Source organism: Narcine bancroftii, chromosome 2 (assembly GCF_036971445.1).
Source record: "Narcine bancroftii isolate sNarBan1 chromosome 2, sNarBan1.hap1, whole genome shotgun sequence".
In the NCBI taxonomy this organism is placed as follows: Eukaryota; Metazoa; Chordata; class Chondrichthyes; order Torpediniformes; family Narcinidae; genus Narcine; species Narcine bancroftii.
The window spans coordinates 11,767,333-11,793,322 of NC_091470.1; the positions used below are offsets into that span (position 1 = coordinate 11,767,333).

General features: G+C 47.9%; 3 protein-coding genes across 5 annotated transcripts in view; 2 read left to right on the forward strand and 1 right to left on the reverse strand.

Moving 5' to 3' along the window:
- Nucleotides 1-13,327: 13,327 nt before the first annotated feature.
- LOC138753191 (endogenous retrovirus group 3 member 1 Env polyprotein-like) lies at nt 13,328-22,481 on the reverse strand. Of its 3 annotated transcripts, none has more exons than XM_069915852.1 (2): nt 22,029-22,481; nt 13,328-15,871 (listed from the first exon to the last, which is right to left on the reverse strand). In XM_069915852.1, the coding sequence occupies exon 2, from the start codon at nt 15,558-15,560 to the stop codon at nt 13,857-13,859; it is 1,704 nt and encodes a 567-aa protein (XP_069771953.1). In that variant the 5' UTR covers nt 15,561-15,871; nt 22,029-22,481; the 3' UTR covers nt 13,328-13,856. The 3 variants fall into 3 exon arrangements, with proteins under 3 accessions (XP_069771953.1, XP_069771952.1, XP_069771951.1); XM_069915851.1 differs by having other exon boundaries at nt 21,875-22,481; XM_069915850.1 differs by having other exon boundaries at nt 20,928-22,481.
- LOC138752840 (uncharacterized) lies at nt 21,608-23,796 on the forward strand. The gene is made up of 4 exons (XM_069915463.1): nt 21,608-21,617; nt 21,966-22,148; nt 22,205-22,342; nt 22,433-23,796. Exons 1-4 carry the CDS (start codon nt 21,608-21,610, stop codon nt 23,794-23,796), a joined length of 1,695 nt encoding a protein of 564 aa, XP_069771564.1.
- The window catches only part of LOC138752249 (G patch domain-containing protein 2-like), a 28,260-nt gene continuing 25,802 nt past the window's right edge, over nt 23,533-25,990 (forward strand). The window contains exons 1-2 of the mRNA XM_069915223.1: nt 23,533-23,913; nt 25,236-25,862. Of these exons, the coding sequence (XP_069771324.1) occupies nt 25,246-25,862 (617 nt within the window). The 5' untranslated portion in view covers nt 23,533-23,913; nt 25,236-25,245. The remainder of the gene's footprint in view (nt 23,914-25,235; nt 25,863-25,990) is intronic.

Below are 25,990 nucleotides of genomic sequence, written 5' to 3' on the forward strand. Positions count from 1 at the left end.
CTCCCTCCCTCCCTCCCACCCTCCCTCCCTCCCTCCCTCCCACCCTCCCATCCTCCCTCCCTCCCTCCCATCCTCCCTCCCTCCCTCCCTCCCACCCTCCCTCCCTCCCTCCCTCCCTCCCACCCTCCCTCCCACCCTCCCTCCCATCCTCCCTCCCTCCCTCCCATCCTCCCTCCCTCCCTCCCACCCACCCACCCACCCACCCTCCCTCCCTCCCACCCTCCCTCCCTCCCTCCCTCCCTCCCTCCCTCCCTCCCATCCTCCCTCCCTCCCTCCCTCCCATCCTCCCTCCCTCCCTCCCTCCCTCCCACCCTCCCTCCCTCTCTCTCCCTCCCACCCTCCCTCCCTCTCTCTCCCTCCCTCTCTCTCCCTCTTCCCTCCTCACTTTTCATCCTTCTCCCCCTCCAGTCTCTCTGACTCCCTCCCTCCCTCTCTCTTTCCCCCCTAAAAAGAAACACTTCTCCCCTTGCCCTTGATCTTTGACCACATTGGGACATGGAGAGAATCTCAGTCCTCAGAAATGTGCCTTCTTGTTCTATTGATCCCACTGAAAGATGAGGCATTCCATTGTTGAAAATAAAATACCATGTCTGGCTGGCTGCAGGCATTCAGGAGAGCTTTGTAGCAAAGAGAAGATTGTACTGTTGCCAAAAAATGTAGGAAGCTTGAAGAATGAATGAGAATATGAAAGGAGCAATAGCGGAGCGAAGAGAATTGTGTAGAGGGAAATGAGAGGCTATAAAAAGGACACATTACATCCACAGATCCATGAAAAAAGGAGAGCAAGGTCTCAGAGTGGAGTTATGAGGGAACAGTTGTGCATCTGTCTTTGTGTGGGGAACAATAACTACGTGGGGAATGAGGGTGCCTTGAGGTTGGAGAATGGACTGGGGAAAGCTGCCCAATGCCCTGCAACAGACAGCCAGCCAGCCTCCAGGGTTGTGGAAGGACTAGCTACCAAAGTTCTTGGGACCTTCTAAAATTCCCTGGATTCTGGAACAGCCCCAGCAGATTGGAAGACAGGAAATTTGACATTGCTGTCAAGGACAGAACTGTAGAACAGGTAGTCAGTAAAGCACTGGAATCTATCATCAAGGGTGCAGTTACTGGGCACTTGGGCGATCAGTAAAACGCCTGTCATGGTAACACAGGGTGGGCAGGAGGGCTTGCTTGTCTTCATCGTTAGGGCATTGAGTACAGGTGAAAAGACCAGAAGACAGGAGCAAAATTAGGTGATTCAGCCCATCGAGTTACCCCGCCATTCAATCAGGAGCTGATTCATGGGCATTACATTTAAATTTAAACATACAGCTTGGTAACAGACCCTTACAGCCCAAGAGCCCATGGTGCCCAATTAACCTATAAACCATGTACGTTTTGAACAGTGGGAAAAAGCTGGAGCCCCCAGAGAAAGCCCACGCAGACACAGGAACAATGTAAAAACTCCTTACAGACGGCACTGGATTCGAGCCAAGGTCCCAATTGCTGGTGCAGTAACAGCGCTGTGCTAACCCCTACACTAACCGTGTCCCTAGTCTTCACTCCATTAAGGACGTCTACAAGAAGCAGTGTCTCAAGAAAGCAGCCTCTATCCTCACCCCAGACCATCAGGAAGGAGGAACAGGAGCCTGAAGATGAAAACCCTCCACTATCAGATTTCTAAATGGACAATGAACCACAGACACTACCTCACTTTCTCTTTCGCACTAATTTATTTTAAAAAATCTATAACAATTGTTGCACAAAGTTGGTGACATTTCATAACAAGAAATTCTGATCCATTTCCCAACTTGGCCCCACTGCCCGGCCCTCTCCCCATAACCTTTCATGCCTTGGCTAATCAAGAACCGATCAAACTCTGCCTTAAATACACCCAAATCCCACAGATTCACTGCCCTCGGGCTGAAGAAATTCCTCCACATCTCTGTTCTAAGTGGACGCCCTTCATCAGGAAATTGTGCCCTTTTGTCATAAAGCCATCATGTTACAACTATACACAATCTTGGTGCAGCCCCAGGAGGGGTATTGTGAGTAATTTTGGTCACCCAGCTGTCATTGATCTGGAGTGAGTGTAGAAAGCTTCACGGAAACATTGCCAGGAATGGAGGGCTTGATTCATGACCAGATAGGCTGGAACTTTTCTCCTTGGTATGTAAAATGCAGAGGTGGGACCTTGTAGAGGTTTATAAAATCGTAGTCTTGTCCTCAGGGTAAGGGCATCAGTTTAAGGTGAAAGGGGGTAGAGTTAAAGGGTACGTAAGGGGTGGTGGGTCAGTGGAATGAGCTGCCAGATGAAGTGACAGAGACTGGGACAGTTACAACATTAAAGGCATTTGGACAAGAAAAGGAATAGGGGTTTAGAGGGAGAGGGACTGATGACAGAGAAATGGGTCAGCATAGAGGATTTGGGCCAAAGGGCCTGATTGAGGGCTGAACAACTATGATTCCGTAAAGGAAAATATTTGAATAGGCCCTCAGCCCACAAATTCTGTGCTGAACATGAGGGCCAAACTCTGCTACCTGCACATGATCCGTTGAAAGGTGAGGACCTTGACACAATCGCCATCACTTGAGAGGTAGTGTTGGCAAACAAGTGGGGGTAAAGGTAAATCTGTCCCTGGTCCTGATGGAATGCATCTCAGGGAACAGAAATCAATGGTAATCGTTATACAAGGAAAAAATAGTAAGACATCTGGATAGAAAGTTTCCATCAGGCAGATGCAGCATGGATTCCGAAAGGGCAGGTCCTGTGTGACAAATTTCTTGGAATCCTTTGAGGTTTTAACAAGTGCGGTGCACAGGGGACCAGGAGTATTTGGATTTCTGGAAGGTGTTTGACAAGATGTCACAAAAAGACTCATGAGGGAAATGCACTGGTCTGGACAGAGGATCGGTTAACCCATACCCATGAGGGTAATGCATTGTGTGGACAGAGGATCGGTTAACCCGCACCCATCAGGGAAATGCACTGGTCTGGACAGAGGATCGGTCAACCCACACCCATGAAGGAAATGCACTGGTCTGGACAGAGGATCGGTTAACCCATTCCCATGAGGTTAATGTGCTGGTGTGGACAGAGGATCGGTTAACCCATCCACATGAGGTTAATGTGCTGGTGTGGACAGAGGATCGGTTAACCCATCCCCATGAGGGTAATGCACTGCTGTGGACAGAGGATCGGTTAACCCATCCCCATGCGGTTAATGTGCTGGTGTGGACAGAGGATCGGTTAACCCATCCCCATGAGGGTAATGCATTGCTGTGGACAGAGGATCGGTTAACCCATCCCCATGCGGTTAATGTGCTGGTGTGGACAGAGGATCGGTTAACCCATCCCCATGAGGGTAATGTGCTGGTGTGGACAGAGGATCGGTTAACCCATCCCCATGAGGGTAATGCGCTGGTGTGGACAGAGGATTGGTTAACCCATACCGATGCCAATCAGGGTGCTGCAGAGGTCGTTGCTGGGCCCACAACTGTTCACGCTATACATTAATGATCTGGAAAAGGGAATGAATAAAGTTTGCACTAAATTGAGTGGAAACACATCATGTGCACAGGATACAGACAGTCTGCAAAGAGATATAGGTAGGTTAAGTGACTGGGCATATGGAGTCCAATGCTGGTAGGTTAGTCTGGGGTCAGGAGGCACAGAACCAAAGTAAAAGGTCATCCCTTTCAAACCAAAATGAGACATTTCTTCAGCCAGAGGGCAGTGAATCTGTGGAATTCATTGCCACAAGTGGATGTGGAGGCCGGGTCATTGGGTAAGTTTAAAGTGGAGGTTGATCGGTTCTTGATCAGTAAAAGTGTCAAATGTTCTGGGGTGACAAGAAAGGTAGACCACCATGATTTGAATGGTGACGCAGATGATGGGCTGAGTGGGCTCATTCTGTTCCATCATCTTATGGCATTCTGGGAAATGTGAGGTTAGATGATTATTTAAATCAGCTATTCTCAATGGGTGCCCTGGGAAGGGGGCTTGTAAACTTTGAGCAAAGTCCTAGTGGGGCCAGAGCCAAAAAAGTTTGAGAATGGCTGGTATTAAATAGTGAAATATTGCAGCTATTGTTCAAATCAGTAGGTCAAATGACCTACTCCGGCTCCTATCTTCTATGTTTCTATGTCATGAACAAATCACAAAATGCATGGTTTTGCAGCTGCATCCATAATGCAATCATTCATAGAAACCACCTTATAAAAATAGTGCAGGAAACGTCATAGTACGGCATTGTCTTTGGTTCGTTGATCATTCCGGAATCTGGTGGGAGTGGGGAAGATGGGCCCTGTGCCACTGAGTGCTTGTCTTCAGGCTCCTGTACCTTTTAACTGATGAGCAGAGTGAAGAGGGCATGGCCTGGGTGGTGGGTCTTTGAGGATAGAGGCTGCTTTTTTAAGACACAGCCTCATGTAGACATCCTCAGAGTGATGTCTGGTGCCTGTGATGTCACAGGCTGATTTAACAACCCTCTGCAGTTTATTCTTATCCTAGAGTTGGTGCCTCTGTACTAGGCAGTGATGCAACCAGCCAGAATGCTCTCCACAGTACACCTAGAGAATCTTTGGTAGCATACCAAATCTCCACAGACACCTCACAAAGTATAGCCGCTGGTGAGCCTTCTTCATGATTGAATCAACATTGTCGCTCTAGGACAGATCCTCGGAGATGTTGACACCCAGGAATTTGAAGATCTCTTGTCCCTCTCCACTACTGAGCCCTCAATGAGGACTGGTTCATCTTCCCCTGACTTCCTCTGAAGAGTAGAGTTGTGCAGAATGACAGGAGTGCTCATGTATAAATCACAGGTAATCAATAAGGCAACTAGGATCATTGCTGGAGGGATTGAATTTAAGGGTGAGGAGGTTCTGCTGCAACTGTACAGGGTACTGGTGAGGTGGCATCTAGAGAACTGTGTGCAGTGCTGGGCTCCTTACTAGAGAGAGGAAACACAGTAAAACCCCCGGTATCTGGAACTCAAACAACCAGCCAAAAAAATCAAAAATAAATTAAGAAGTTAAATAAAATTCAATGTCTCCTTATCCCTGCTTAGTAAGTGTCGCCCTGGTCAGAGGCTTTATCTGTAAATGTTGGGGGTGGGTTAATTATCTATAATGGTTATTTGACCTTTGGGCAGCTCCGTGGAGGGGGAGGAACCTGGAGATCCAGTGATGGTTAAACGTTTTTTAAAAATGACTGAAAATAAAGTAAAATGCTTTATTTATTCATGTATGTGAAGTTTGTTTAATGTAAGTACAGATTTGTATTTTTGTCTTTTGACCTGTTTTTTTGTTGAATGTTTTATTTTGGTTTTCATCGACTCATAAGGCAATTCAAACAGCCAACACCATCTTTTTCAACATTAAAGTAACATATAGAGCCTGTATTTACCTCCCCCCCCCCCCTCAAACATATTATACAAATACTAGTGGGGCTCATAGCCCCACCGAAACCTGAAAAATCACCTCACTAACTAAATAACACAGGCAAGGAATAAAAAGAACCAAAAAAACCAAATGCTCATCACCTGTGTCATGTCCCACTTCTTCACTCCACTCCTTTCCCTGCTCGGACAGATTTTTATTGTGTGATCGTACAGATTCTATCCCCAATGTGTCTATGTACAGATGGTCGTGTAGGATGACTTTGATTGGCTGAGAGTGTAGCCACACCCACTGGCAGGTCTTAAAGGATTGCTCCTAGCCAAACCAGGTCATTCTTGACTGGTCGACCTACTTGTGATATGCTCCAGTCTTTTAGTTAATAAAAGCCTTGGTTTGGATCAACAAGTCTTTGGTTCTTTTGACGCGCACTACATATTGTGTCCATATTTCAAAGGGAGGGAGAACTTGTTAAATCTGTGTGCCTGTGTATTTCAGATAGGATTGCCACTCTCTGACAGATGTGTTATGTTTCCTCCGAAGATTGTAGATGATTTTCTCCAAGGGAATGTAACTGCATGTCCATATTCCATCATGTGGTATTTAGCTGGGAGTCTGATGTCCATGAAACTGCTGTACACTTCCTGACTACCAACAAGGCGACCTTCACAAACTGAATTTGGTATTTGGGCAGTTTAAAACTCACATCCCCAATATCTCCCAGAAGGTACAACTTCAGATCCTGTGGAAAATCCACCTTCATAATTTTTTTCAGAGTGTCCCTCAAATCTTCCCAGAAGGATTTCACCTTTGTACACAGCCAAGTGGAGTGGACAAAGGTTCCAAGTACCACACCAAACCAAAAGCACATTTCTGAAATTTCTTGCTTTGATTGGTGTAATTTTTGTGGTGTGAGGACCAGTTGGTGCAAGAAGTTGTATTGCACCATCCTGTATCTGGTGTCAAACTGTCCAGACACAGGTCTTGCCACCACTCTTCGTTGACTGTTGTGCCCAAGTCCAACTCCCACCTCTCCCTCGACCTGCATAAGCCCAGCTTTGGCCCTCACTTTGGAATATGGAACACATCTTGGAGATAAATTTACACACATTTCCCTGTCAAATTAGAATCTCCATGTTACTACATCTAGGCAGGGTCATAGATGGTCCCAATTTTTGTCTTAAGAAAGATCTTATTTACAGATAGTGGAAGAATGTTCTATTAGACAAATTGTATTTGTTCCTCAACTGCTTGAATAACATAAGCTGCCTTCATTTGTAACAGTCCCCGATACACCTGATTCCCCTCCTGGCACCAGGTGTCCAGGATTTTATTGTCCAGAGTCATGGGTATTAACTTGTTCTGGGTCAAAAGTGTTTTGGGAGATATCCCCACCTTCCGACCAATACATTGATTTATTCTTTTCCACATCTGAAGTTCTTGCTTTAATATAGGGTCATCTATTCTCTTTGAGAATAATTTGGTGTCCCACTTGCATATCCGGAACCCTTGGGGGACAGTGTGTTCCAAATTTTGGATTTTTCCGGATTTCGGAAAGCCCACCCGAATTGTGCTGCCGTATCCATTCCCACCCTCTTCCAGTCGTCCGATTGCCTCCCCCAACTGCCGGTCCCTCGGCTGTCCAGATATCTCCCCCAACTGTGTCCCTCAACTGCCCAGCCATCTCCCCTAACCGCAGTACCTTGGCTGTCTCCCCCAATCATGGTTCCTCAACCGCCCAGCTGCCTCCCCTGACCCCGGTCCCTCAGCCACCCGGACCTCTCCCCCGAACGCCAGTCCCTCGGCCGCCCAGCAGTCTCCCCTGACCACGGTCTCTCGGCTGTTTCCCCCAACCGCAGTCCCTAGGCCGCCTGGACGTCTCCCCCGACTGCCAGTCCCTCGGCCGCCTGGATGTCTCCCCGACTGCCGGTCCCTCAGCCACCTCCCCAACTGCCGGTCCCTCAGCCACCTCCCCTGACCGCTGGTCCCCACTTGCCAGATTTTAGATGTCTGGATAAAGGATTATGTACCTGTATAAACTTTCCTAGAGCTATCTTTTCACCTACCGCATGTGCCCAGGAGGGGGAACCCTCCTCCTTCCCTCAGAGGGTGAGGTGATAAACCTTGCTTGGGCCGCCCAGTAATATTTTTTGATGTTTTTAAATTCCCCAAATTATAGTCTCACATCAACTTTTCCATGGAGATTCTAGCCACCTTACCCTTCCACAGGAACCTTCTGACACAATCGCTGAGTATCTTAAAAGATACTCTGTATCAATGGGTAATGACTGAAAAAGATTCTGGAGTCTCGGCATCACCTTCATTCTGACACCGTTAACTCTGCCCACCAGTGTTATGGGCAAAGTCTTTCATCTAGCCAGGTCCTCCTCAATCTTCCGGAGCATAGGGAGATAATTAAGTTTGTATATGTTGCATAAATCTTTGTCCTCTTTTATTCCCAAATACTTAATGCCTTCCTGTGGGCATTTAAATAGACATCCCTGTTGATATTGTCTATAATCCTGTTCGTCAAAAGCACAATTTCACTTTTGTCTAGTTTACTTTGTACTCTGAGACTGTCCCCAAAATCTTCCAATGTGGCCCTCAATGACCCCTTGGGGTCTGTCAAATACACCAACTCGTCATCAGCAAAAAAGCTGATTTTGTGCTCTACCTGGGCCCACCGTGAACCCCAGATCCCGCCAAATGCCTTCAGCCAGGAGATCAATGGCCAGTATAAACAGCACTGGAGAGAATGAACAGCTCTGACTATTGGACCTAATTAGTGGAATCCCCGCTGAGTTTCCGTGCACATCCTTGACCACCACTGGAATATTCCTCTCTATCAAAATGGCCACTTCCCTGGCCCTGGAATTGAAGGAGGGCATCATCACCTGACCCACCCACCCTCTCTTTAACTTTAAATGCTCTTGTTCTGAAAGGTGGGTCTCCTGCAAAATCATTATGTCTGCCTCCATCATTTTAATGTGTGTCAAGACTCTCTTAATCACTCCGTTTATCCCATTTACATTAAAATTCACAAATTTAATTGGCTTGTCCATTGTCCTCAGACCACTCCATTATGCCCTTCCCTCTTTTTGTCCCCGATACTTGGCTTCCATCCTGATTCTCTTCCATAGATCCCTGGCGCAGGCTCCAAACAAAAACTAAATAAGTTAATGGAACTAAAACCCACAACTGAAACCAAACAAAAAAACCCTCCTCTTCTATATCCCCTGCCCCCAATTTGCCCTTCCCCTCCCTGGCACCAATAACCAAGCTGTTAGTACCAACCTCCCTCTATTTTGAGGAGTGCACAACACTCTCATCTTCCACTTCCCTCCCCTTCTATGAGCTCCCGTATCTTCTTTATTTAACATATACAATCCCCTTCAAACATTAATGGTGAATAAAGAAGCATAACCCCCCTGCAGTACCTACACTTTCATTATTTAACCATATAACCACTTACAGCACAGAACAGGCCAGTTCGGCCCTACTAGTCCATGCCGTAGCAAATCCCCACCCTCCTAATCCCACTGACCAGCACCCGGTCCATACCCCTCCAGTCCTCTCCTCTCCATGTAACGATCCAGTCTTTCCTTAAATGTAACCAATGATCCCGCCTCGACCACGTCTGCCGGAAGCTCATTCCACATCCCCACCACCCCCTGCGTAAAGAAATTTCCCCTCATGTTCCCCTTATAATTTTCCCCCTTCAATCTTAAACCATGCCCTCTAATTTGAATCTCCACCACTCTTAATTGAAAAAGCCTATCCACATCTACTCTGTCTGTCCCTTTTAAAATCTTAAACACCTCTATCAAGTCCCCTCTCAATCTTCTATGCTCCAGAGAAAAAAGCCCCAGTCTGCACAACCTTTCCCTGTAACTCAGACCCTGAAATCCTGTCAACATTCTCGTGAAATACAATCCATACATCCCTGCATCTCTCATTCCCCTTTATTTACATTTATCTTTAGTCTTGTGGCAGTGACAAGGATCTTACAAATTTGTTTGCTTCCTTAAAGAACCTTCTTTCCCCTCCTACCCTTACAATCTTCAACGTTGCTGGTGGCAGGAGGGTAAACTCAATTTTTTTTTTGTTTGAAACTTTTTTTTAACCAGATACAACTCCCTCCTGCGCTTCAAAAACACTACAGTTATGTTCAGATAGAATAAGGCGTCCCCCTCAGGATCCCCCCCCCACCGCCTTTTGCCCCCACTGCCACCCCTCAAAATCCTCTCTCTATCCTGATAGTGCAGGAGTCTCACCAGGATAGAGTATGGCCTAAAGGACAACTCAGGAGGGGAAGGGGAGATTGGGGCTAAAGAAGTTTTAAATAGGAGAATAAGGAAAATGTTTGATGTTTTAGGAATGTTGTCTTATAAAGGGTTCAAAACAAGAAAACAGAAATGGATAAGAAGGAAAGGTAATGATGGAGAAACGGAAAGGGAAGATAAACAAAGTATAAAATGGCTACGTTGAACTATATGACTTTAAATATTAATGGAATACATAACCAAATTAAAAGGAAGAAACTGCTAAATTTACTGAAAAAAGAAAAAATTGATATAGCATTTGTGCAAGAAACACATTTAACTGAATTGGAGCACAAGAAATTAAAGAGAGATTGGGTAGGACACGTAACAGAAGCATCGTATAATTCAAAAGCAAGAGGAGTAGCTATATTAATTAGTAAAAATGTGCCATTTAAAATAGAAGAGGAAATAATAGATCCAGCAGGGAGATATGTAATGATAAAATGTCAGATATATTCGGAGTTTTGGAATCTACTCAATGTATATTCACCTAACGAAGAAGATCAAAAGTTTATGCAAGATATATTTTTGAAGGTAGCAGATACGCAAGGGAACATATTAATAGGAGGGGACTTCAACCTGAATTTGGATTCAAATATGGACAAAACTGGGGAAAAAATTAACAGAAAGAACAAAGTAACCAAATTTATAATTAAATCGATGGAAGAAATGCAACTTTTGGATATATGGAGGAAACAACACCCAAAGGAAAAGGAATATTCATATTGCTCGGCAAGACATAAAACATACTCAAGAATAGACCTATTCCTGTTATCAGCTCGTATGCAAGATAGAGTAAGAAAAACAGAATATAAAGCTAGAATACTATCGGACCATTCACCCTTAATATTGACAGTAAAGTTAGAGGACATCCCTCCAAGAATGTATAGATGGAGATTAAACTCCATGTTACTTAAAAGGCAGGATTTTAGAGAATTTATTGAAAAACAAATTAAAATGTATTTTGAAATAAATACGGAATCAGTGGAAGATAAGTTTATACTATGGGATGCAATGAAAGCATTCATTAGAGGGCAAATAATAAGTTATGTAACCAAGATGAAGAAGGACTATAATCAGGAAACAGAGCAGTTGGAAAGGGAAATAGTAAATATAGAAAAAGAATTAGCAATGAAGGAAGATACAACTAAAAGAAGAGAATTGGCAGATAAAAAAATAAAATATGAAACACTACAAACATATAAGGTGGAGAAGAATATAATGAAGACAAAACAGAAATATTATGAACTAGGGGAAAAAACGCACAAAATCCTAGCATGGCAGCTTAAGACAGAACAAGCTAAGAAAATGGTATTGGCATCAAGGAAAAAAGACAAACAAATTACATATAATCCAAAAGAAATTAAGGAAAACTTTAGAGAATTCTATGAACAATTATACCGAACTGAAAACGAAGGGAAAGAAGGGAAAATAGATGAATTTCTGACTAAAATTGAACTACCAAAACTACAAATAGAGGAACAAAATAAATTAACAGAACCATTTGGAATAGTAGAAATACAAGAGATAATAAAAAAATTACCAAATAATAAGACACCAGGAGAGGATGGATTTCCAATAGAATTCTACAAAACATTTAAAGACTTATTAATACCGCCCCTCCTGGATGTAATCAACCAGATTGATGAGACACAAAACTTACCAGATTCATGTAAAACAGCAATAATTACAGTAATACTAAAACAAGGGAAAGATCCACTCTCACCAGCGTCATATAGACCAATATCTTTGCTAAACACAGATTATAAGATAATAGCTAAACTATTAGCAAACAGATTAGCAGAACAGGTACCGAAAATGGTAAATTTAGACCAAACTGGATTTATCAAAAAAAGACGCACAACAGACAATATTTGTAAATTTATTAACTTAATTCATGCAGTAGAAGGGAATAAAGCACCTACAGTAGCAGTTGCTTTAGACGCAGAGAAGGCCTTTGACAGAGTAGAATGGAATTATTTGTTCAAAGTATTGCAAAAATTCAGTTTACCGGATAGAGTATGGCCGTTGGTTTGGCCCCTGGCGCAGGGTGAGAGATGGGTGGGCCCATTCTATTTCCAAATTGTTTCCTATTTTTTCCCTCCCCAGTAGGCCTGGGATCTATTTTTGCTGGAACTCCACCACCTCGGTCCCCTCCTTCACCCCCACAATCTTAATCGTGTTCATCTTATTATTATTTTCTAACCTCTCCCACATCTTTACCACCTCTCTCCCATGCAACCATTTCATTCTCCCCCCCCCCCATCCCCACCCAATCTTTCCTCTACCCTTTCAATTCTCTCCTGTTTCCGTTAGGCTGTCTAACCTTTCCTTAATTGCCCCTTGCTCTGCCACCAGTGTCCTCAAAGTCTTTTTTATTTCCCCAATGGCATCTAATATTTCCCTGAAAAGGGCATCCAGCCCTCTGCCTCTTTTGTCAGTCTTCCATCTCCATGTGTTGTGTCTCTTTACCCTCTTGCTCTTCTTCCTCCTTCAGCTCACTCTCCAACTCTGAGCTGCCCCGCACAGGGCTTTCCCACCGCTCTCTCTCTGGCTGCATTGCTCCTGGAGTCCACCAGGTCTGATGCCTCGGACGTCCTCCAGTGCTCCAGATCCAACCTCCTCGTGCCTGCCGGTTGGAGCGATCTTACCAGGTATTCATTTTTCCTGGTATCTCCCTTCCCAGTCCATGGACTCCTTCTCTGCCTCCACCGACATCACTGCCTTGGACCGAGTCCCCGGCCTCACGCCTCCAAATTTCCCTCAGCTACTGTTGTCACTGCCATCCCAACCTCACCCTGGCTCTGCTGCCCTCGCGTCTCCTGCCACTGCTGGTATCACTGCCCTCTCCTTCTTGGCCCGGATCCCCTTACCTCGACCTCCGGGCTCCCTGTCTCCACCAACGTCACCACAACCTCTGCTGCTGTCCTCTCCGTCCTGGCCCGACCTCTTCCTTTCTGTACTGCCACATCTCCCACGCCCGACAGTGCTCCCGTCTCCTAGATCGTTGTCTTCGCTGGGTGCCTTCCTGCTAGCCTCTCCCCAAACTGTCCTTGCTCACTTCCTCCTGTGCCCTCTCCTTCTAACAGGAAGGTCCCTGCTTGGGAATCGTCATTGCCACCATCGCCTCTGGGTAGGCCTCTCCTCTGGCACGAGGTCAGCTCATTTCACTCTCTCCTCTTGCAACTTTTGCCTTTTTTCACATTTCTTTATCACTTCAACTATCCTGTCTCTTTTGTGGATTCTTACAGCGGGTTTCTACACCTTAACCTCTCTTTTCTAATCTTTCTGACGGGGAGCGCTCCAACCTCACTACTGCCGCCATTTGCCTCTTGACCTATTTATTGTTCATGCAGACAACTTAGAATAAGTTGCAACCAGAATATACACTTATCTGGCATCTACCATGGGCACCGATACCAGGGGCTTCACTGGACTGACTTTGGGGGCAGTGCTGAGGATCAGGGAGTTTAGAATTAGAGATCTTGTACAGACAACATTATAAAAGGGATAGACGAGAGAGAAGCAGGGTGCCCTCACTAAATTTAGTTGAGAGTTAGACTGATGTTTGCATTGTAGAGAAGTAAGGGTGATGGGTGTCAGAAATAAAACTTCTCACACATGAGTCTCTTTAAAACTGATGACACGACAAGCTTTATTTACAAGTCTGCAGAGTTGGACTCAACTGGTTTCTCACCAGTTAAGCCCCGATACATACAGTGCATTGATTTTTATACCTTTATTATTTGCCCTTCCCCTTCTTATTAATACTGTTTTAATTGGTTAGTATTACAAAAACATTCTAAGTATAACTGCATTATTAATTATCACGTTCGTTACGTACGCTGTGAACTCTACATTCATTGAATTCTGTTTCTCACACTTCTTATCAATCCTTTGTCTCCTGCATGTCTCTCACTATGACCATGAAAAGATAGGTTTAAAAAAACATATTCAGCAGCTCCTTCTGTCCTTGACTGCTAGTAAACTCTCTGTCCGTTCTGGCTTCCCTGTTTCTGATTAATCATCACATTTTAACTTAAGTCTTTTTAACCTAAATTCTCTATATCACAATCCACCCCTTTCTCTCTTTAAAATGTGTTGAATATATGTATAGATATGAATGGGGATTCTAAGCTAGGGAAGAGAAATGTTTTATGATACATTAATCTCACGCTGAAATAAAAGTCTTACAGGGTCTCCCATCCCCCCTGGTTGCATAGCTTGTTCGACCATGGAAATCACCAGGCTGCGTAGATAGGGAATAATACAGGGCAAAATAAGTAGGAGGAATAAAATACCTCCGATGACCCACAAGAAGGTACGCCACCAGGTTCCTCCAAACCATTTGTCCATCCAATTAAATTGTGGGAAAGGATGCCAGGTTTGAACCGGTACATGGGACAATGTACGAATATTATCAGCGATTTTACGAACGGCTTTTCCATTATCATCAATCTGTAAGCAGCAGTTAGTCAAATTAAGTTTGCCACATACACCTCCTTCCGTGGCTAGGAGATAGTCTAGGGCTAGACGGTTCTGATATATAGCAGAGCGCATTTGACCTTGCTGGGATGCAAGTAATTGCAGGGCTATAGCTGTTTGATTTGTAACAATTTCAAGCACTGCTTGTAAGCGAATTATGCGATTTAACATATATATAGGAGTACGATAACCCCAAGATCCATCTTGAGCCCATGTAGCGGGACCATAATATTGAATTATGCGCTCTGGAGGCCAATCATCTCTCCATTCTCCCAAATGTACCGTGGTAGAGCGGGGTTCACGATGTAATGTATCAAAGACCTTCACGCCTAATTTATGACCGTGATCGTGGGGTAGAAGGAAAAATTCTGGGCGGATTATTCCTAGGAAACAAGTTCCACTCCACTGTGAGGGAAGACGAGTATAAGCTTTATTACCACATACCCAGAATAATCCATTTGGGGATACTCCATACCCCCTTTCCCAAACTCTTCTAAGAACAGGATTTGATTGGTATGGTCCTGTGATGGTGGAAGTGGTACAATTCCAAAACTGAATACTGCTATTAGACAGGGGTAGGCAATTAGTTTTAAAAACAGTGGATAAGAACCAAGTCTGAGGTTTAGGAAACCAAGTGAAAACACCAGGCGAAATGCGAATCCATACAGCCTTGCAGGGACTTTCTCCTACTGGGTATTTGCCGGCTCGTGAGAGACAATAAAAACCAGAGGGGACGTTAGAGAGAGACCAGGTTTCTCTTGATCTCGTTCGGTTAGTTGTCCAAATGCGGGAAATCATGGTCAATGAATTGAGAGGTTCTCCCCACCAAGGCCATTGTTCTGACATCCGTGGACCCCCGCAGACCCAACAATTGGTTACATTAAAAGTTCCTGCAATTTTAGTTGCCAGATCTACAAAAAGGTTATCTCCCCCAATTGCATTACCGAAACTTACATGGTTATTTGGATGGACTCGAACTAAGTCCGGCTGTCTTAAAGGGACAGGCAATCTCGAGTGTGGAGTGTAACTTCTCATTGGAACAGTACGTTGGTGTATGCAAAACCAGAGTCCATCAGGGCATGGTGGGCTTGAGTCACCTTTCCAACCGTTAAGAGGGAAAGGAGTGGTATTAGGAATCTGTATATAATGGCCCATATTATTTCCTTCTTTTTCCACACAAGGGGTATATGGATGTTGGGTGGTATTTTCTGCCCAGCATTTCTCAGGAACTGAGGTATGGGAAATGAAATTACCTTCCTTTCTTCCCCAAATGTGGTCCTGAAACAGGACCACTGTATCTCTGCATTTCTTACATTTCACACCTGATAAAGACATAGGCAAACTAAGAAAAATCAAAGAACATAACAATAACATTGTGAATTAAGTCTTTTTGCGAAATCGTAAGGTAAGAGGTTTTTCTCCAGGAATACAAGTCCAATCTGAGTTCGTATCAGGGTCCTGTGGCGCCTCTACAGGTCCCTTAAATCTGGATGCGTGTGTCCACCCCTTCTCTCTTGTTCGTGCTGCAGCTTCTGTAGTTAAGAGAACTTGGTATGGACCTTCCCACTGGGGCTGGAGTTTTTCAGTCTTCCAGGTCTTGATAAGAATCCAGTCTCCTGGTTCCACTTTGTGTAAAGAAAAGTCTAGAGGCGGTGTTTGTGCCAATAGTCCTCTCTTTCGTAAATCTGTAAGAGAGCGTGACAGTGCCTGTAAATAGTTCCTAACAAATATATCCCCTTCCCCCAAGGTGGGACACCCCTCAACTGTACTCCAGAAGGGAAGCCCAAACATCATTTCATAAGGGGACAGCCCTACATCTTTTCGTGGGGCAGTACGAATTCTCAATAAGGCTAGGGGCAGACACTTTATCCAAGGCATTTTAGTTTCCACCATTAACTTTGTCAATTGGATTTTTAGTGTTCCATTCATACGTTCGACCTTCCCTGAGCTTTGTGGATGCCAAGGGGTATGTAATTTCCAAGAGACCTGTAATGCATCACAAATCAATTGCTGGATTTTTGAAGAAAAATGTGGACCCCTGTCTGAGTCTATAGAATCCATTATACCATATCTGGGGATTATCTGCTCTAGGAGGAGGCGAGCTACTGTAGAGGCTGTAGTATTTATTGTTGGGAAGGCTTCTACCCATCGGGTAAAGTGATCTATTATCACCAACAGATATTTCCATCTTTGAACTTGAGGTAACTCTGTGAAGTCGATCTGGATACGTTGAAAAGGGCGTATGGCTAATGGTTGACCTCCCATGGTCCCTGTCCTCATTATCTTCTTATTAATTTTTGTGCATAGGTAACAATTTTGCACCTCTTGTTGGGCCAAGGTGTAGATTCCTTTACACACATATTCTCGAAGCACTGTGTCACATAAGGCTTGGGTGCCCCAGTGGCTCTGTTGATGCAGGTGTTTTAAAATATTGCGAGTTATTTCTTTATTTAGAACAATTCTTCCATCTGGTGTTTTCCATGTTCCATCAGGTAACTGGCTTGCGCCCAGCTGATCCATGTTCTTTTCTTCCTTAGCAGTGAAAATGGGAGCTGTCTTTATGCCTTGCCTTATTGGGATTAAAGTCAGCAAACGGACTTCTTGTTGCATGGCTGCTCTTTTGGCTTCTTCATCAGCCAGTCTGTTTCCAATTGCTGTCGGGTTATCTCCCCTTTGATGGCTTGGTATGTAGACCACTGCTATTTCTTGGGGTAATGTTAAGGCTTCTAGAGTCAGAGTAATCATCTGTTCGTGTGCCAATTCCTTTCCTCTTGATGTAATTAGACCACGCTCCTTCCAGATCTTACCAAAGGTATGCACTACTCCGTATGCGTATTTGGAATCTGTGTAAATCGTTCCAATTTTCTTTGCCAGTATTCTGAGGACTCTCTGCAAGGCATATAGTTCACAGGATTGTGCTGACCAGCTTCCGGGTAGTCTCGTGGATTCTACTACTTTCCAAGTATTTCCTTCTATTATAGCATACCCATTTCTTCTCATTCCGTCAACACATCTGGCGGAGCCATCAATGTAGAATTCATATCCTTCTCCCAGCGGAGTATCGCAAAGGTCTTCTCGGGTCTTGGTCTGAAGATCTGTCAACTCGACACAGTCATGCTCCACCTCTTTCTCTGTTTCACTGCCGTATAAAAATTGAGCTGGGTTGCAGCTATTAATTTTTGCAAACTGTAAATCTTCTCCAACCATTAAAATGGTTTCATACTTTAATATGCGAGAATCAGTCAGCCATCGATGGGCAGTTTGTGTTAATAAAACACTCACAGAATGGGAGGTGTACACAGTCATCTTTCCTCCAAAAGTAAGTTTACGTGCTTCCTCTACCAACAGAGCAGCAGCCGCTACTCCCTGGATACACGTCGGCCATCCGCGAGACACTGGGTCCATCATTTTGGAAAGGAAAGCTACTGGGTGTCGCTGACCGCCTTTTTCCTGTGTTAAAACTCCCACAGCTGTTCCTTGGTTATGAGTGACAAATAGCTGGAAGGGCTGTTTTAAAGAGGGCAGAGTGAGCACTGGGGCTCGTGTTAGGCAATGTTTCAAGTCCTCGAACCATCCCTCCTCCTCCTGGGTCCATTTCAATGGATAGTCATTTTCATTTGTCAGTTTATCATACATAAACTTCACCAAAGCTGAGTAGTCCTCTATCCATAACCTAGACTATCCTAAGAGTCCCAGGAATTGTCTTATTTCCTTCTTATTACGGGGTAAAGGCATTCTAGTGATTCCCGCAATTCGTTCAGGGGTAATCCGTTTCTGTCCTTTACTTATCTGGTGTCCCAGATATATCACAGTTTTCTCAACAAACTGTAACTTGTTTCTGGACACTCGTAGACCCTTTTTCCCCAGATAATTCAAGAGTCTAATGGTCTCTCTCCTCATTTCTTGTTCCTTGGGTCCTGATAATAGTAAATCATCCACATACTGCATTAGTTGGGAATCATCAGATTGTGGATAGTCCATCAGGATTTGTTCTAGCATTTGTCCAAACAGGTTTGGAGATTCAGTGAACCCTTGGGGCAATACAGTCCACCGAAACTGTCTCCGTCTACCTGTCCATGGATTTTCCCATTCAAACGCAAACATATCTCTACTTTCCTCTTCTAACGGACAAGTCCAGAAGGCATCCTTTAAGTCGATAACACTAAACCACTCATGGTCTGGGGGAATCCGACTCATAATAGTATAGGGATTAGGCACCACTGGGTGGCGGGTCTGAACAATAGCATTCAAACTTCTTAGATCCTGAACTAGGCGATAGGATCCATCTGACTTTTTTACTGGGAGTATAGGGGTGTTATAAGGTGACATGCATTCTTCTAATAGTCCGTCTCGTATTAAAGTCTCAATTACCGGCTGTAGCCCTTTTCTCCCTTCCAAAGAAATAGGATACTGACGTTTCCTTACCGGCTGATGACCTGGTATTAATGTGACATGTAAAGGTGGGATGTCCAGACCTCCTCGATTTCCCTCCTTATACCAGACTCTCTCGTCAATCTGCCGTTCATCCTCTTCCTTTAAAGCGCAGAGGTGGACTCGCACTTCTCCGTCCACAGGGAGAGCACCCAAACCTAGGAGAGCCTGTAAGTCCCTTCCTAGGAGGTTAAATCCAGCCGAAGGTAATAACAAGAGGTCTTGTACCCCTTCTCTTTCTTCCAGTTTCACTGTTACTTGGGGAATTATTGATACCATTCTGGGAGCCCCTTCTATCCCAGAAATTGTCAAATTACTTTTTATAGGCTCAGTTCCGATTGGCACAGTTATTACACTACTTCGTTCCGCTCCTGTGTCCACCATAAACACCACCTCTTCTCCCTTGGGACCAATTTTTAGTTTTACCAGGGGTTCCCTCTTATATTTGGTCCCTAACATTTGGAACCCCTGACACCCCTAATCTTCTTCCATAAGTTCGAGGGCACGCAATTCCCTCTTGTATCGGGGGCATTCCCTCTTAAAGTGTCCTTCCTCATTGCAGTAATAGCACTTAACGAACCTCCGGGGTCTTCCCTCTCTTGGATATTTTGGATTGTTTAGAGGAAGGTTTTGTTTTCTTTCCCCTCTGGATTCAGCATTCATCTGTCGGATAGTCTGTACCATAACCTTTGTCGCCTTCTTTTGATCTTCTTCTTCTCTCTGCACATATACTTTTTGTGCCTTTTTTAACAGTTCACTTAGGGGTTTTTCACTCCAGTCCTCCTCCTTTTCTAGTTTCTTTCTAATGTCTTGCCATGATTTGGAAACAAATTCAATTCGAATAAGCTGTTCACCCATTGGTGTACTAGGGTCCACACCAGCATACTGTTGGACATTCTTTCTCACCCTCTCCAAAAAATCAGTAGGGGACTCGTCTTTCCCCTGGTGGTTCCCAAATGCCTTGGTAAAATTGTGACCCTTTGGCCCAGCCTCCCGTATCCCTTTAATTGTCCACTCTCTATATTGTCTCATACTTGCCAATCCCTCGGGTGTTCGTTTGTCCCACCTGGGTTCATTTAAGGGATATTTTTGTTCATGGGGTCTAGGGTCCCCAGGTTGTTCATATTCCCACATGAGGAGGGCAGCCCGTCGAATCATCTGCCTCTCCTGGGGTGAAAATAATGTTCCCATTATTGCCTGCATCTCTTCCCACATATATGTGTTTGGTCCCAAGAATTGGTCAAGCTGTTCAGCCAGTCCTATAGGATCTTCCAATAACTTTTTCATTTCTTTCTTAAATCCCCGCACCTCTGTACTAGTTAGGGGAACATTCACATATCCCGTTCCCCCTCCCGGTCCTCCCATAGGAACTTCTCTCAGGGGATTTAGGTTTATTGAAAACTTTGATGGTCCTGGACCAGTCTGGGATCTTGTCCAGGGTCGGTTTACCGGTGGAAGTTTAGGGTCCGACTCCCTTAATTCCTCCTTTTTATCCCGGCCCCCTTCGGGGCAATCAGATTCATCACCTTTCCCCTCCGGTAATAAGCTTTCCTCGGGCGCAGTAGGCACCGGGGGAATATAAGGAGGGGGAAGGTTGTCCAGAGGTTCCCATTTCTTTTCTCCTGCCACTCTCAATTTAAAACATTCTGTTAAGGATCCTGGCCAGGGAACCCAACAAAATGCATATGCTGACTCTTCTTGATTCACCTTTGGTCTCGAATTTACATATATGTTTAATGCTTGTCTAACCCAATCCTCATCAGATCCAAATTTCGGCCACCAGACCGAGGAACCTTTAATAGGTTGTTTTGACCAAAGGAGACAATATTGGACCATCTTTTTCTTGTTTTTGTCCCGATATCTTTTACTATCCCAATTTTCAAACATTCTCCCCAAAGGGCTGTCAAGGGGTACTCCCAGGAATTGTCCTGAATTTTCAGACGAGCCCTTAGATTTTGATCCTCCCATTTTCCCACCTAGATCTGTTTATCGTTGCTGAGGACCCTCTCGCTCTGGACCCTACTCCCTTCCTCTCAGACGCCTCGTCGGAGGTGCTGTCCCTCCTTCGGTTACCGCTGAGGTTTTCCTGGGGTCGACCCCTCTCTTCTCGGCACTTCGTCGGAGGTGCTGTCCCTCCTTCGGTTACCGCCGAGGTTTCCCTGGGGTCTATCCTAGAGTCCCGCGACAGGGTCCTCACACAACGACAAAAGATCTATACTTAATCTATTCCGTTAGGTTTTTATCCAAACAGGTGTATCCCGTTACACCTGTTACCCAATCCCCACACCACAATCGTAAGTCGTCACTTACCGGTGTCTTCCCGGGGATTGAACCGTCACCCTTCTCCTCTCCGTCTTGTCGTGTCACCCTGTCCGGATACCACTCGCTCAAGCCGCCCGAAGCGACGAGCAAGGGACTAGGAGCCGCTGAACTCAGCGGGGTGCACCGCCTCCGATGTCCCTCTTCTCGCCTCCCCTCACGGCCGGAGTGTAGATCCCGGACGAGCCCCCATTTGTCAGAAATAAAACTTCTCACACATGAGTCTCTTTAAAACTGATGACACGACAAGCTTTATTTACAAGTCTGCAGAGTTGGACTCAACTGGTTTCTCACCAGTTAAGCCCCGATACATACAGTGCATTGATTTTTATACCTTTATTATTTGCCCTTCCCCTTCTTATTAATACTGTTTTAATTGGTTAGTATTACAAAAACATTCTAAGTATAACTGCATTATTAATGATCACGTTCGTTACGTACGCTGTGAACTCTACATTCACTGAATTCTGTTTCTCACACTTCTTATCAATCCTTTGTCTCCTGCATGTCTCTCACTATGACCATGAAAAGATAGGTTTAAAAAAAACATATTCAGCAGCTCCTTCTGTCCTTGACTGCTAGTAAACTCTCTGTCCGTTCTGGCTTCCCTGTTTCTGATTAATCATCACATTTTAACTTAAGTCTTTTTAACCTAAATTCTCTATATCACAATGGGGGCAAGTGAGTATGTGGAACGGCCACGGCTGTGATTTACTGCTCATTCACTGTATGTGTCTGTCCAGCAGCCCTTTCTGCGTCCACCACGAGTTCTGGCAGCCCATTCCAGGCACCTACCACTGTCTGTGTGAACAAAATTGGACCCCCCCCCCCCCCCAACCTTCTCCGTCACCTTAAATACGTCCTTTCTTGTGCGAAATCTTTACCCTGGCCCTACATAATAGAATCCTTTCCGAGACACCTAGTGTCCGTGGATTCACCTCCAGCCTCACGCAGCCTCTGCAGCCGCACAGACTCCTGTTTGATCCATCGGCCGCCCGAGCTCCAGATCCAAACCTCCAACACCATCAGGAAGCCTTCAGCGACCAAGGCCCTTCTTGCCCTCATCACCCTCTCGAATCCCGGCTCCGATACCTGGACCCATGGACCAGTCTCCAGCAGCCCGCAGTCCGTGCGGGTCCCCTGGCTGCGTCACCTCCATTCCGCAGCCTGTGTGGAGCCTTCAGTGCAAGAGCCCCTCCCTGGCCCTCTGCTGTAGTCGTCGACCTGGCAGATCATTTCCTCTGCTTCTGGAGTTCTTCCCCTTTCAGCTGCCCTTCACAAGTCTGCTGCTCCTCCAGACGCTGCCATCCCTCCTGCAGCACTGGTGCCGCCAACTTGGCGCAGACCCCGAGGTTGCAGGATTAAACAAAACACCGTTAGTTCATTTCCAAAGCTGTTTAAAGTCTGTAAAGAGTAGAATAAAGATGGGGTAGCAGGACCCTGCAGAGCAGAGCTGTGTGTCTCCCAGGTCCACAGCACTTCTACTTTTCTCACAGTCCCGCGAATTCCCGATGTCCATCCAGTCCCGTCCACTCCCGAAGTCCCCGCAGACCCGCCCACTCCCGAAGTCCCCGCAGTCCCGTCCACTCCCTGTCCCCCCCAGTCCCCTCCACTCCCGATGTCCCCCCCAGTCCCCTCCACTCCCGATGTCCCCGCAGACCCGCCCACTCCCGATGTCCCGGCAGACCCGCCCACTCCCGATGTCCCCGCAGACCCGCCCACTCCCGAAGTCCCCGCAGTCCCGTCCACTCCCTGTCCCCCCCAGTCCCCTCCACTCCCGATGTCCCCCCCAGTCCCCTCCACTCCCGATGTCCCCGCAGACCCGCCCACTCCCGATGTCCCGGCAGACCCGCCCACTCCCGATGTCCCCGCAGACCCGCCCACTCCCGAAGTCCCCGCAGTCCCGTCCACTCCCTGTCCCCCCCAGTCCCCTCCACTCCCGATGTCCCCCCCAGTCCCCTCCACTCCCGATGTCCCCCCCAGTCCCCTCCACTCCCGATGTCCCCGCAGACCCGCCCACTCCCGATGTCCCGGCAGACCCGCCCACTCCCGATGTCCCCGCAGACCCGCCCACTCCCGAAGTCCCCGCAGTCCCGTCCACTCCCTGTCCCCCCCAGTCCCCTCCACTCCCGATGTCCCCCCCCCAGTCCCGCCCACTCCCGATGTCCCCGCAGACCCGCCCACTCCCGATGTCCCGGCAGACCCGCCCACTCCCGATGTCCCCGCAGACCCGCCCACTCCCGAAGTCCCCGCAGTCCCGTCCACTCCCTGTCCCCCCCAGTCCCCTCCACTCCCGATGTCCCCCCCCAGTCCCGCCCACTCCCGATGTCCCCGCAGACCCGCCCACTCCCGATGTCCCGGCAGACCCGCCCACTCCCGATGTCCCCGCAGACCCGCCCACTCCCGAAGTCCCCGCAGTCCCGTCCACTCCCTGTCCCCCCCAGTCCCCTCCACTCCCGATGCCCCCCCCCCAGTCCCGCCCACTCCCGATGTCCCCGCAGACCCGCCCACTCCCGATGTCCCGGCAGACCCGCCCACATCCCGATGTCCCCGCAGACCCGCCCACTCCCGATGTCCCCGCAGACCCGCCCACTCCCGATGTCCCCGCAGTCCCGTCCACTCCCGATGTCCCCGCAGTCCCGTCCACTCCCGGTCCCCCCCAGTCCCGTCCACTCCCGATGTCCCCGCAGTCCCGTCCACTCCCGGTCCCCGCAGTCCCGTCCACTCCCGGTCCCCCCAGACCCACCCATTCCCGATGTCCCCGCAGGGAACAGGGCCCACACATCTGAGTGAGGGAGCGTCCCACTGTGGAGGAGCGCCGGGGCAGACTGGGGCAGGAGCCAGGCGGGAACCACGGTGATGAGTGGAACGGCACGAAACGGAAGTGACGACAGAGTGGGGCGGAAGCATTCCTTCTCGTCTCCAGAGTGGGTCGGACGTGACGTCATCGTGTTGGAATTGGGAGGACGGAGCGCAGGTGAGGCCCGGGTCCGGGTGATGGGGGGGGGGGGGGGCAGAGGCAGAGGGTTGAGGGGAAAGGGTTTGGGTGTTGAGGGTGGGTGAGGGTTGAGGGGGGAGGGGATCTGGGGGTGGGGATGGGGGTGGGGGTTGAGGAGGGTGGGGTTAGGTGTTGAGGGAGGGAGGTGGGTGGGGGTTGAGGGGGGAGGGGATCTGGGGGTGGGGGTGGGGGTGGGGGTTGAGGAGGGTGGGGTTAGGTGTTGAGGGAGGGAGGTGGGTGGGGGTTGAGGGGGGAGGGGATCTGGGGGTGGGGGTGGGGGTGGGGGTTGAGGAGGGTGGGGGTGGGAGGTGGTTGAGGAGGGTGGGGTTAGGTGTTGAGGGAGGGAGGTGGGTGGAGGTTGAGGGGGGAGGGGATCTGGGGGTGGGGGTTGAGGAGGGAAGGGGTGGGAGGTGGTTGAGGAGGGTGGGGTTAGGTGTTGAGGGAGGGAGGTGGGTGGGGGTTGAGGGGGGAGGGGATCTGGGGATGGGGGTTGAGGAGGGAAATGGTGGGTGGTCTGCGGGTGGGGACAGGGGAATGGTGATGGGGTTGGGGGAAATCAGGACTGAGTGCCTTAAGGCATGGGAGCAGAAATAGACCATTCAGCCCATCGAGTCTACCCTGTCATTCTATCATGAGCTGACCCATTTCACACTCAGCCCCACTGCCCGGCCTTCTCCCCATAACCTTTGATGCCCTGGCTAATCAAAAATCTGTCAATCTCTACCTTAAATACACCCAAATACCTGGTCTCCGCTGCTGCCTGTGACAACAAATTCGCCAGCCTCTGGCTGAAGAAATTCCTCTGCATTTCTGTTCTAAGTTGTGGCATCTTGTCCTGGACTCTCCCACCAGGGGAAACAAGAGCTGTCAAATGTTCCTCATATGATAATCCTTTAATTCCCGGAATCATCCTTGTGAACCTCCTCTGAACCCTCTCCAACGTCAGCTCATCGTTTCTTCAATGAGGAGCCCAAAACTGCTCACAATCCTCCCCGTGAGGATGCCTTATAAACCCTCAACATCACATCCCTGCTCTTAGATTCGATTCCTCTTGAAATGAATGCCAGCATCGTATTTGCCATCTTTACCACTGACTCGCCCTGCATGTTTCCGTTCAGGGGTGCTGGGTGTTTTGTGGGAAGTCGATGATGCAGGGTGGGGGTTGGTGTTACGGGGGTGGCACTCCAGGGGTGAGGATTATGGTGGGGGATAGCATCGTTACAGGTGTTGGAAAGTGAGTGTTATGGGGTGGGGGGGGGGGGGGTGATCCCACACCGGCTTGACCTCCGTGTCTGTGTCAGGCGCAGCATCATGGATGAGCTGGCGCACGACCTGGCGTCTGCGCTGGATGAGACGTCGGAGCAGGCGCGGCTGGATGAAGAGGCATGGGAGGGCTCAGCACTGAGCCCACAGCAGCAGCAGCGCAGGCAGGCACGCAAGCGGCGCGGCAGGAAACGGCGCTCGTTGTGCAGCCATGCACTGGAGCACAGCCGCTGCTTCAGCGAGGCGTCAGAGTCGAGCCAGGAGGAGGGGGGTGCCAGCGAGTCGGACCCTGACCGCGCCGTCGTCAAGCGTCTATGCTCCCTCAATGTGACGCTAAAGAAGCACCACGCCTGGCACGAGTCGGACTCCTTCACCGAGACAGCACCGGCGCAGCCGCTCCGCCGCCGGCGCAGGGTTAAGCGCAGCGGCTGCGTGGCCGCGGGCGATGTCAGTGCCACGCTGCAGAAGAAACTGAAGGTATCGGAGGCCCGTCCCCCTCCCCACGTCCCCACATGCCCCCTGCGGGGGGGCTGCCAGCACAAGAAGCAGCGGCTCTCCCACTGGGGGTCCGGTGGCGCCTGGAGGGGGGCTCAGGGGGGGCACAAGGAAGGCGGGCACTGTGACCCCGAGGAGCACAAGGCATCTGACGAGAACATGACTGACAGGTAGGGGGTGGGGATGTTCCCGGGTTGGGGGATGGGTGGGCTCTGTCCCTTCTCTCCCACATCTTCAGGGGAATGTGCACCTCTCTCCTCCCCATGGTCTCTTCCTCTCCTACAACATGAGCCAGTCC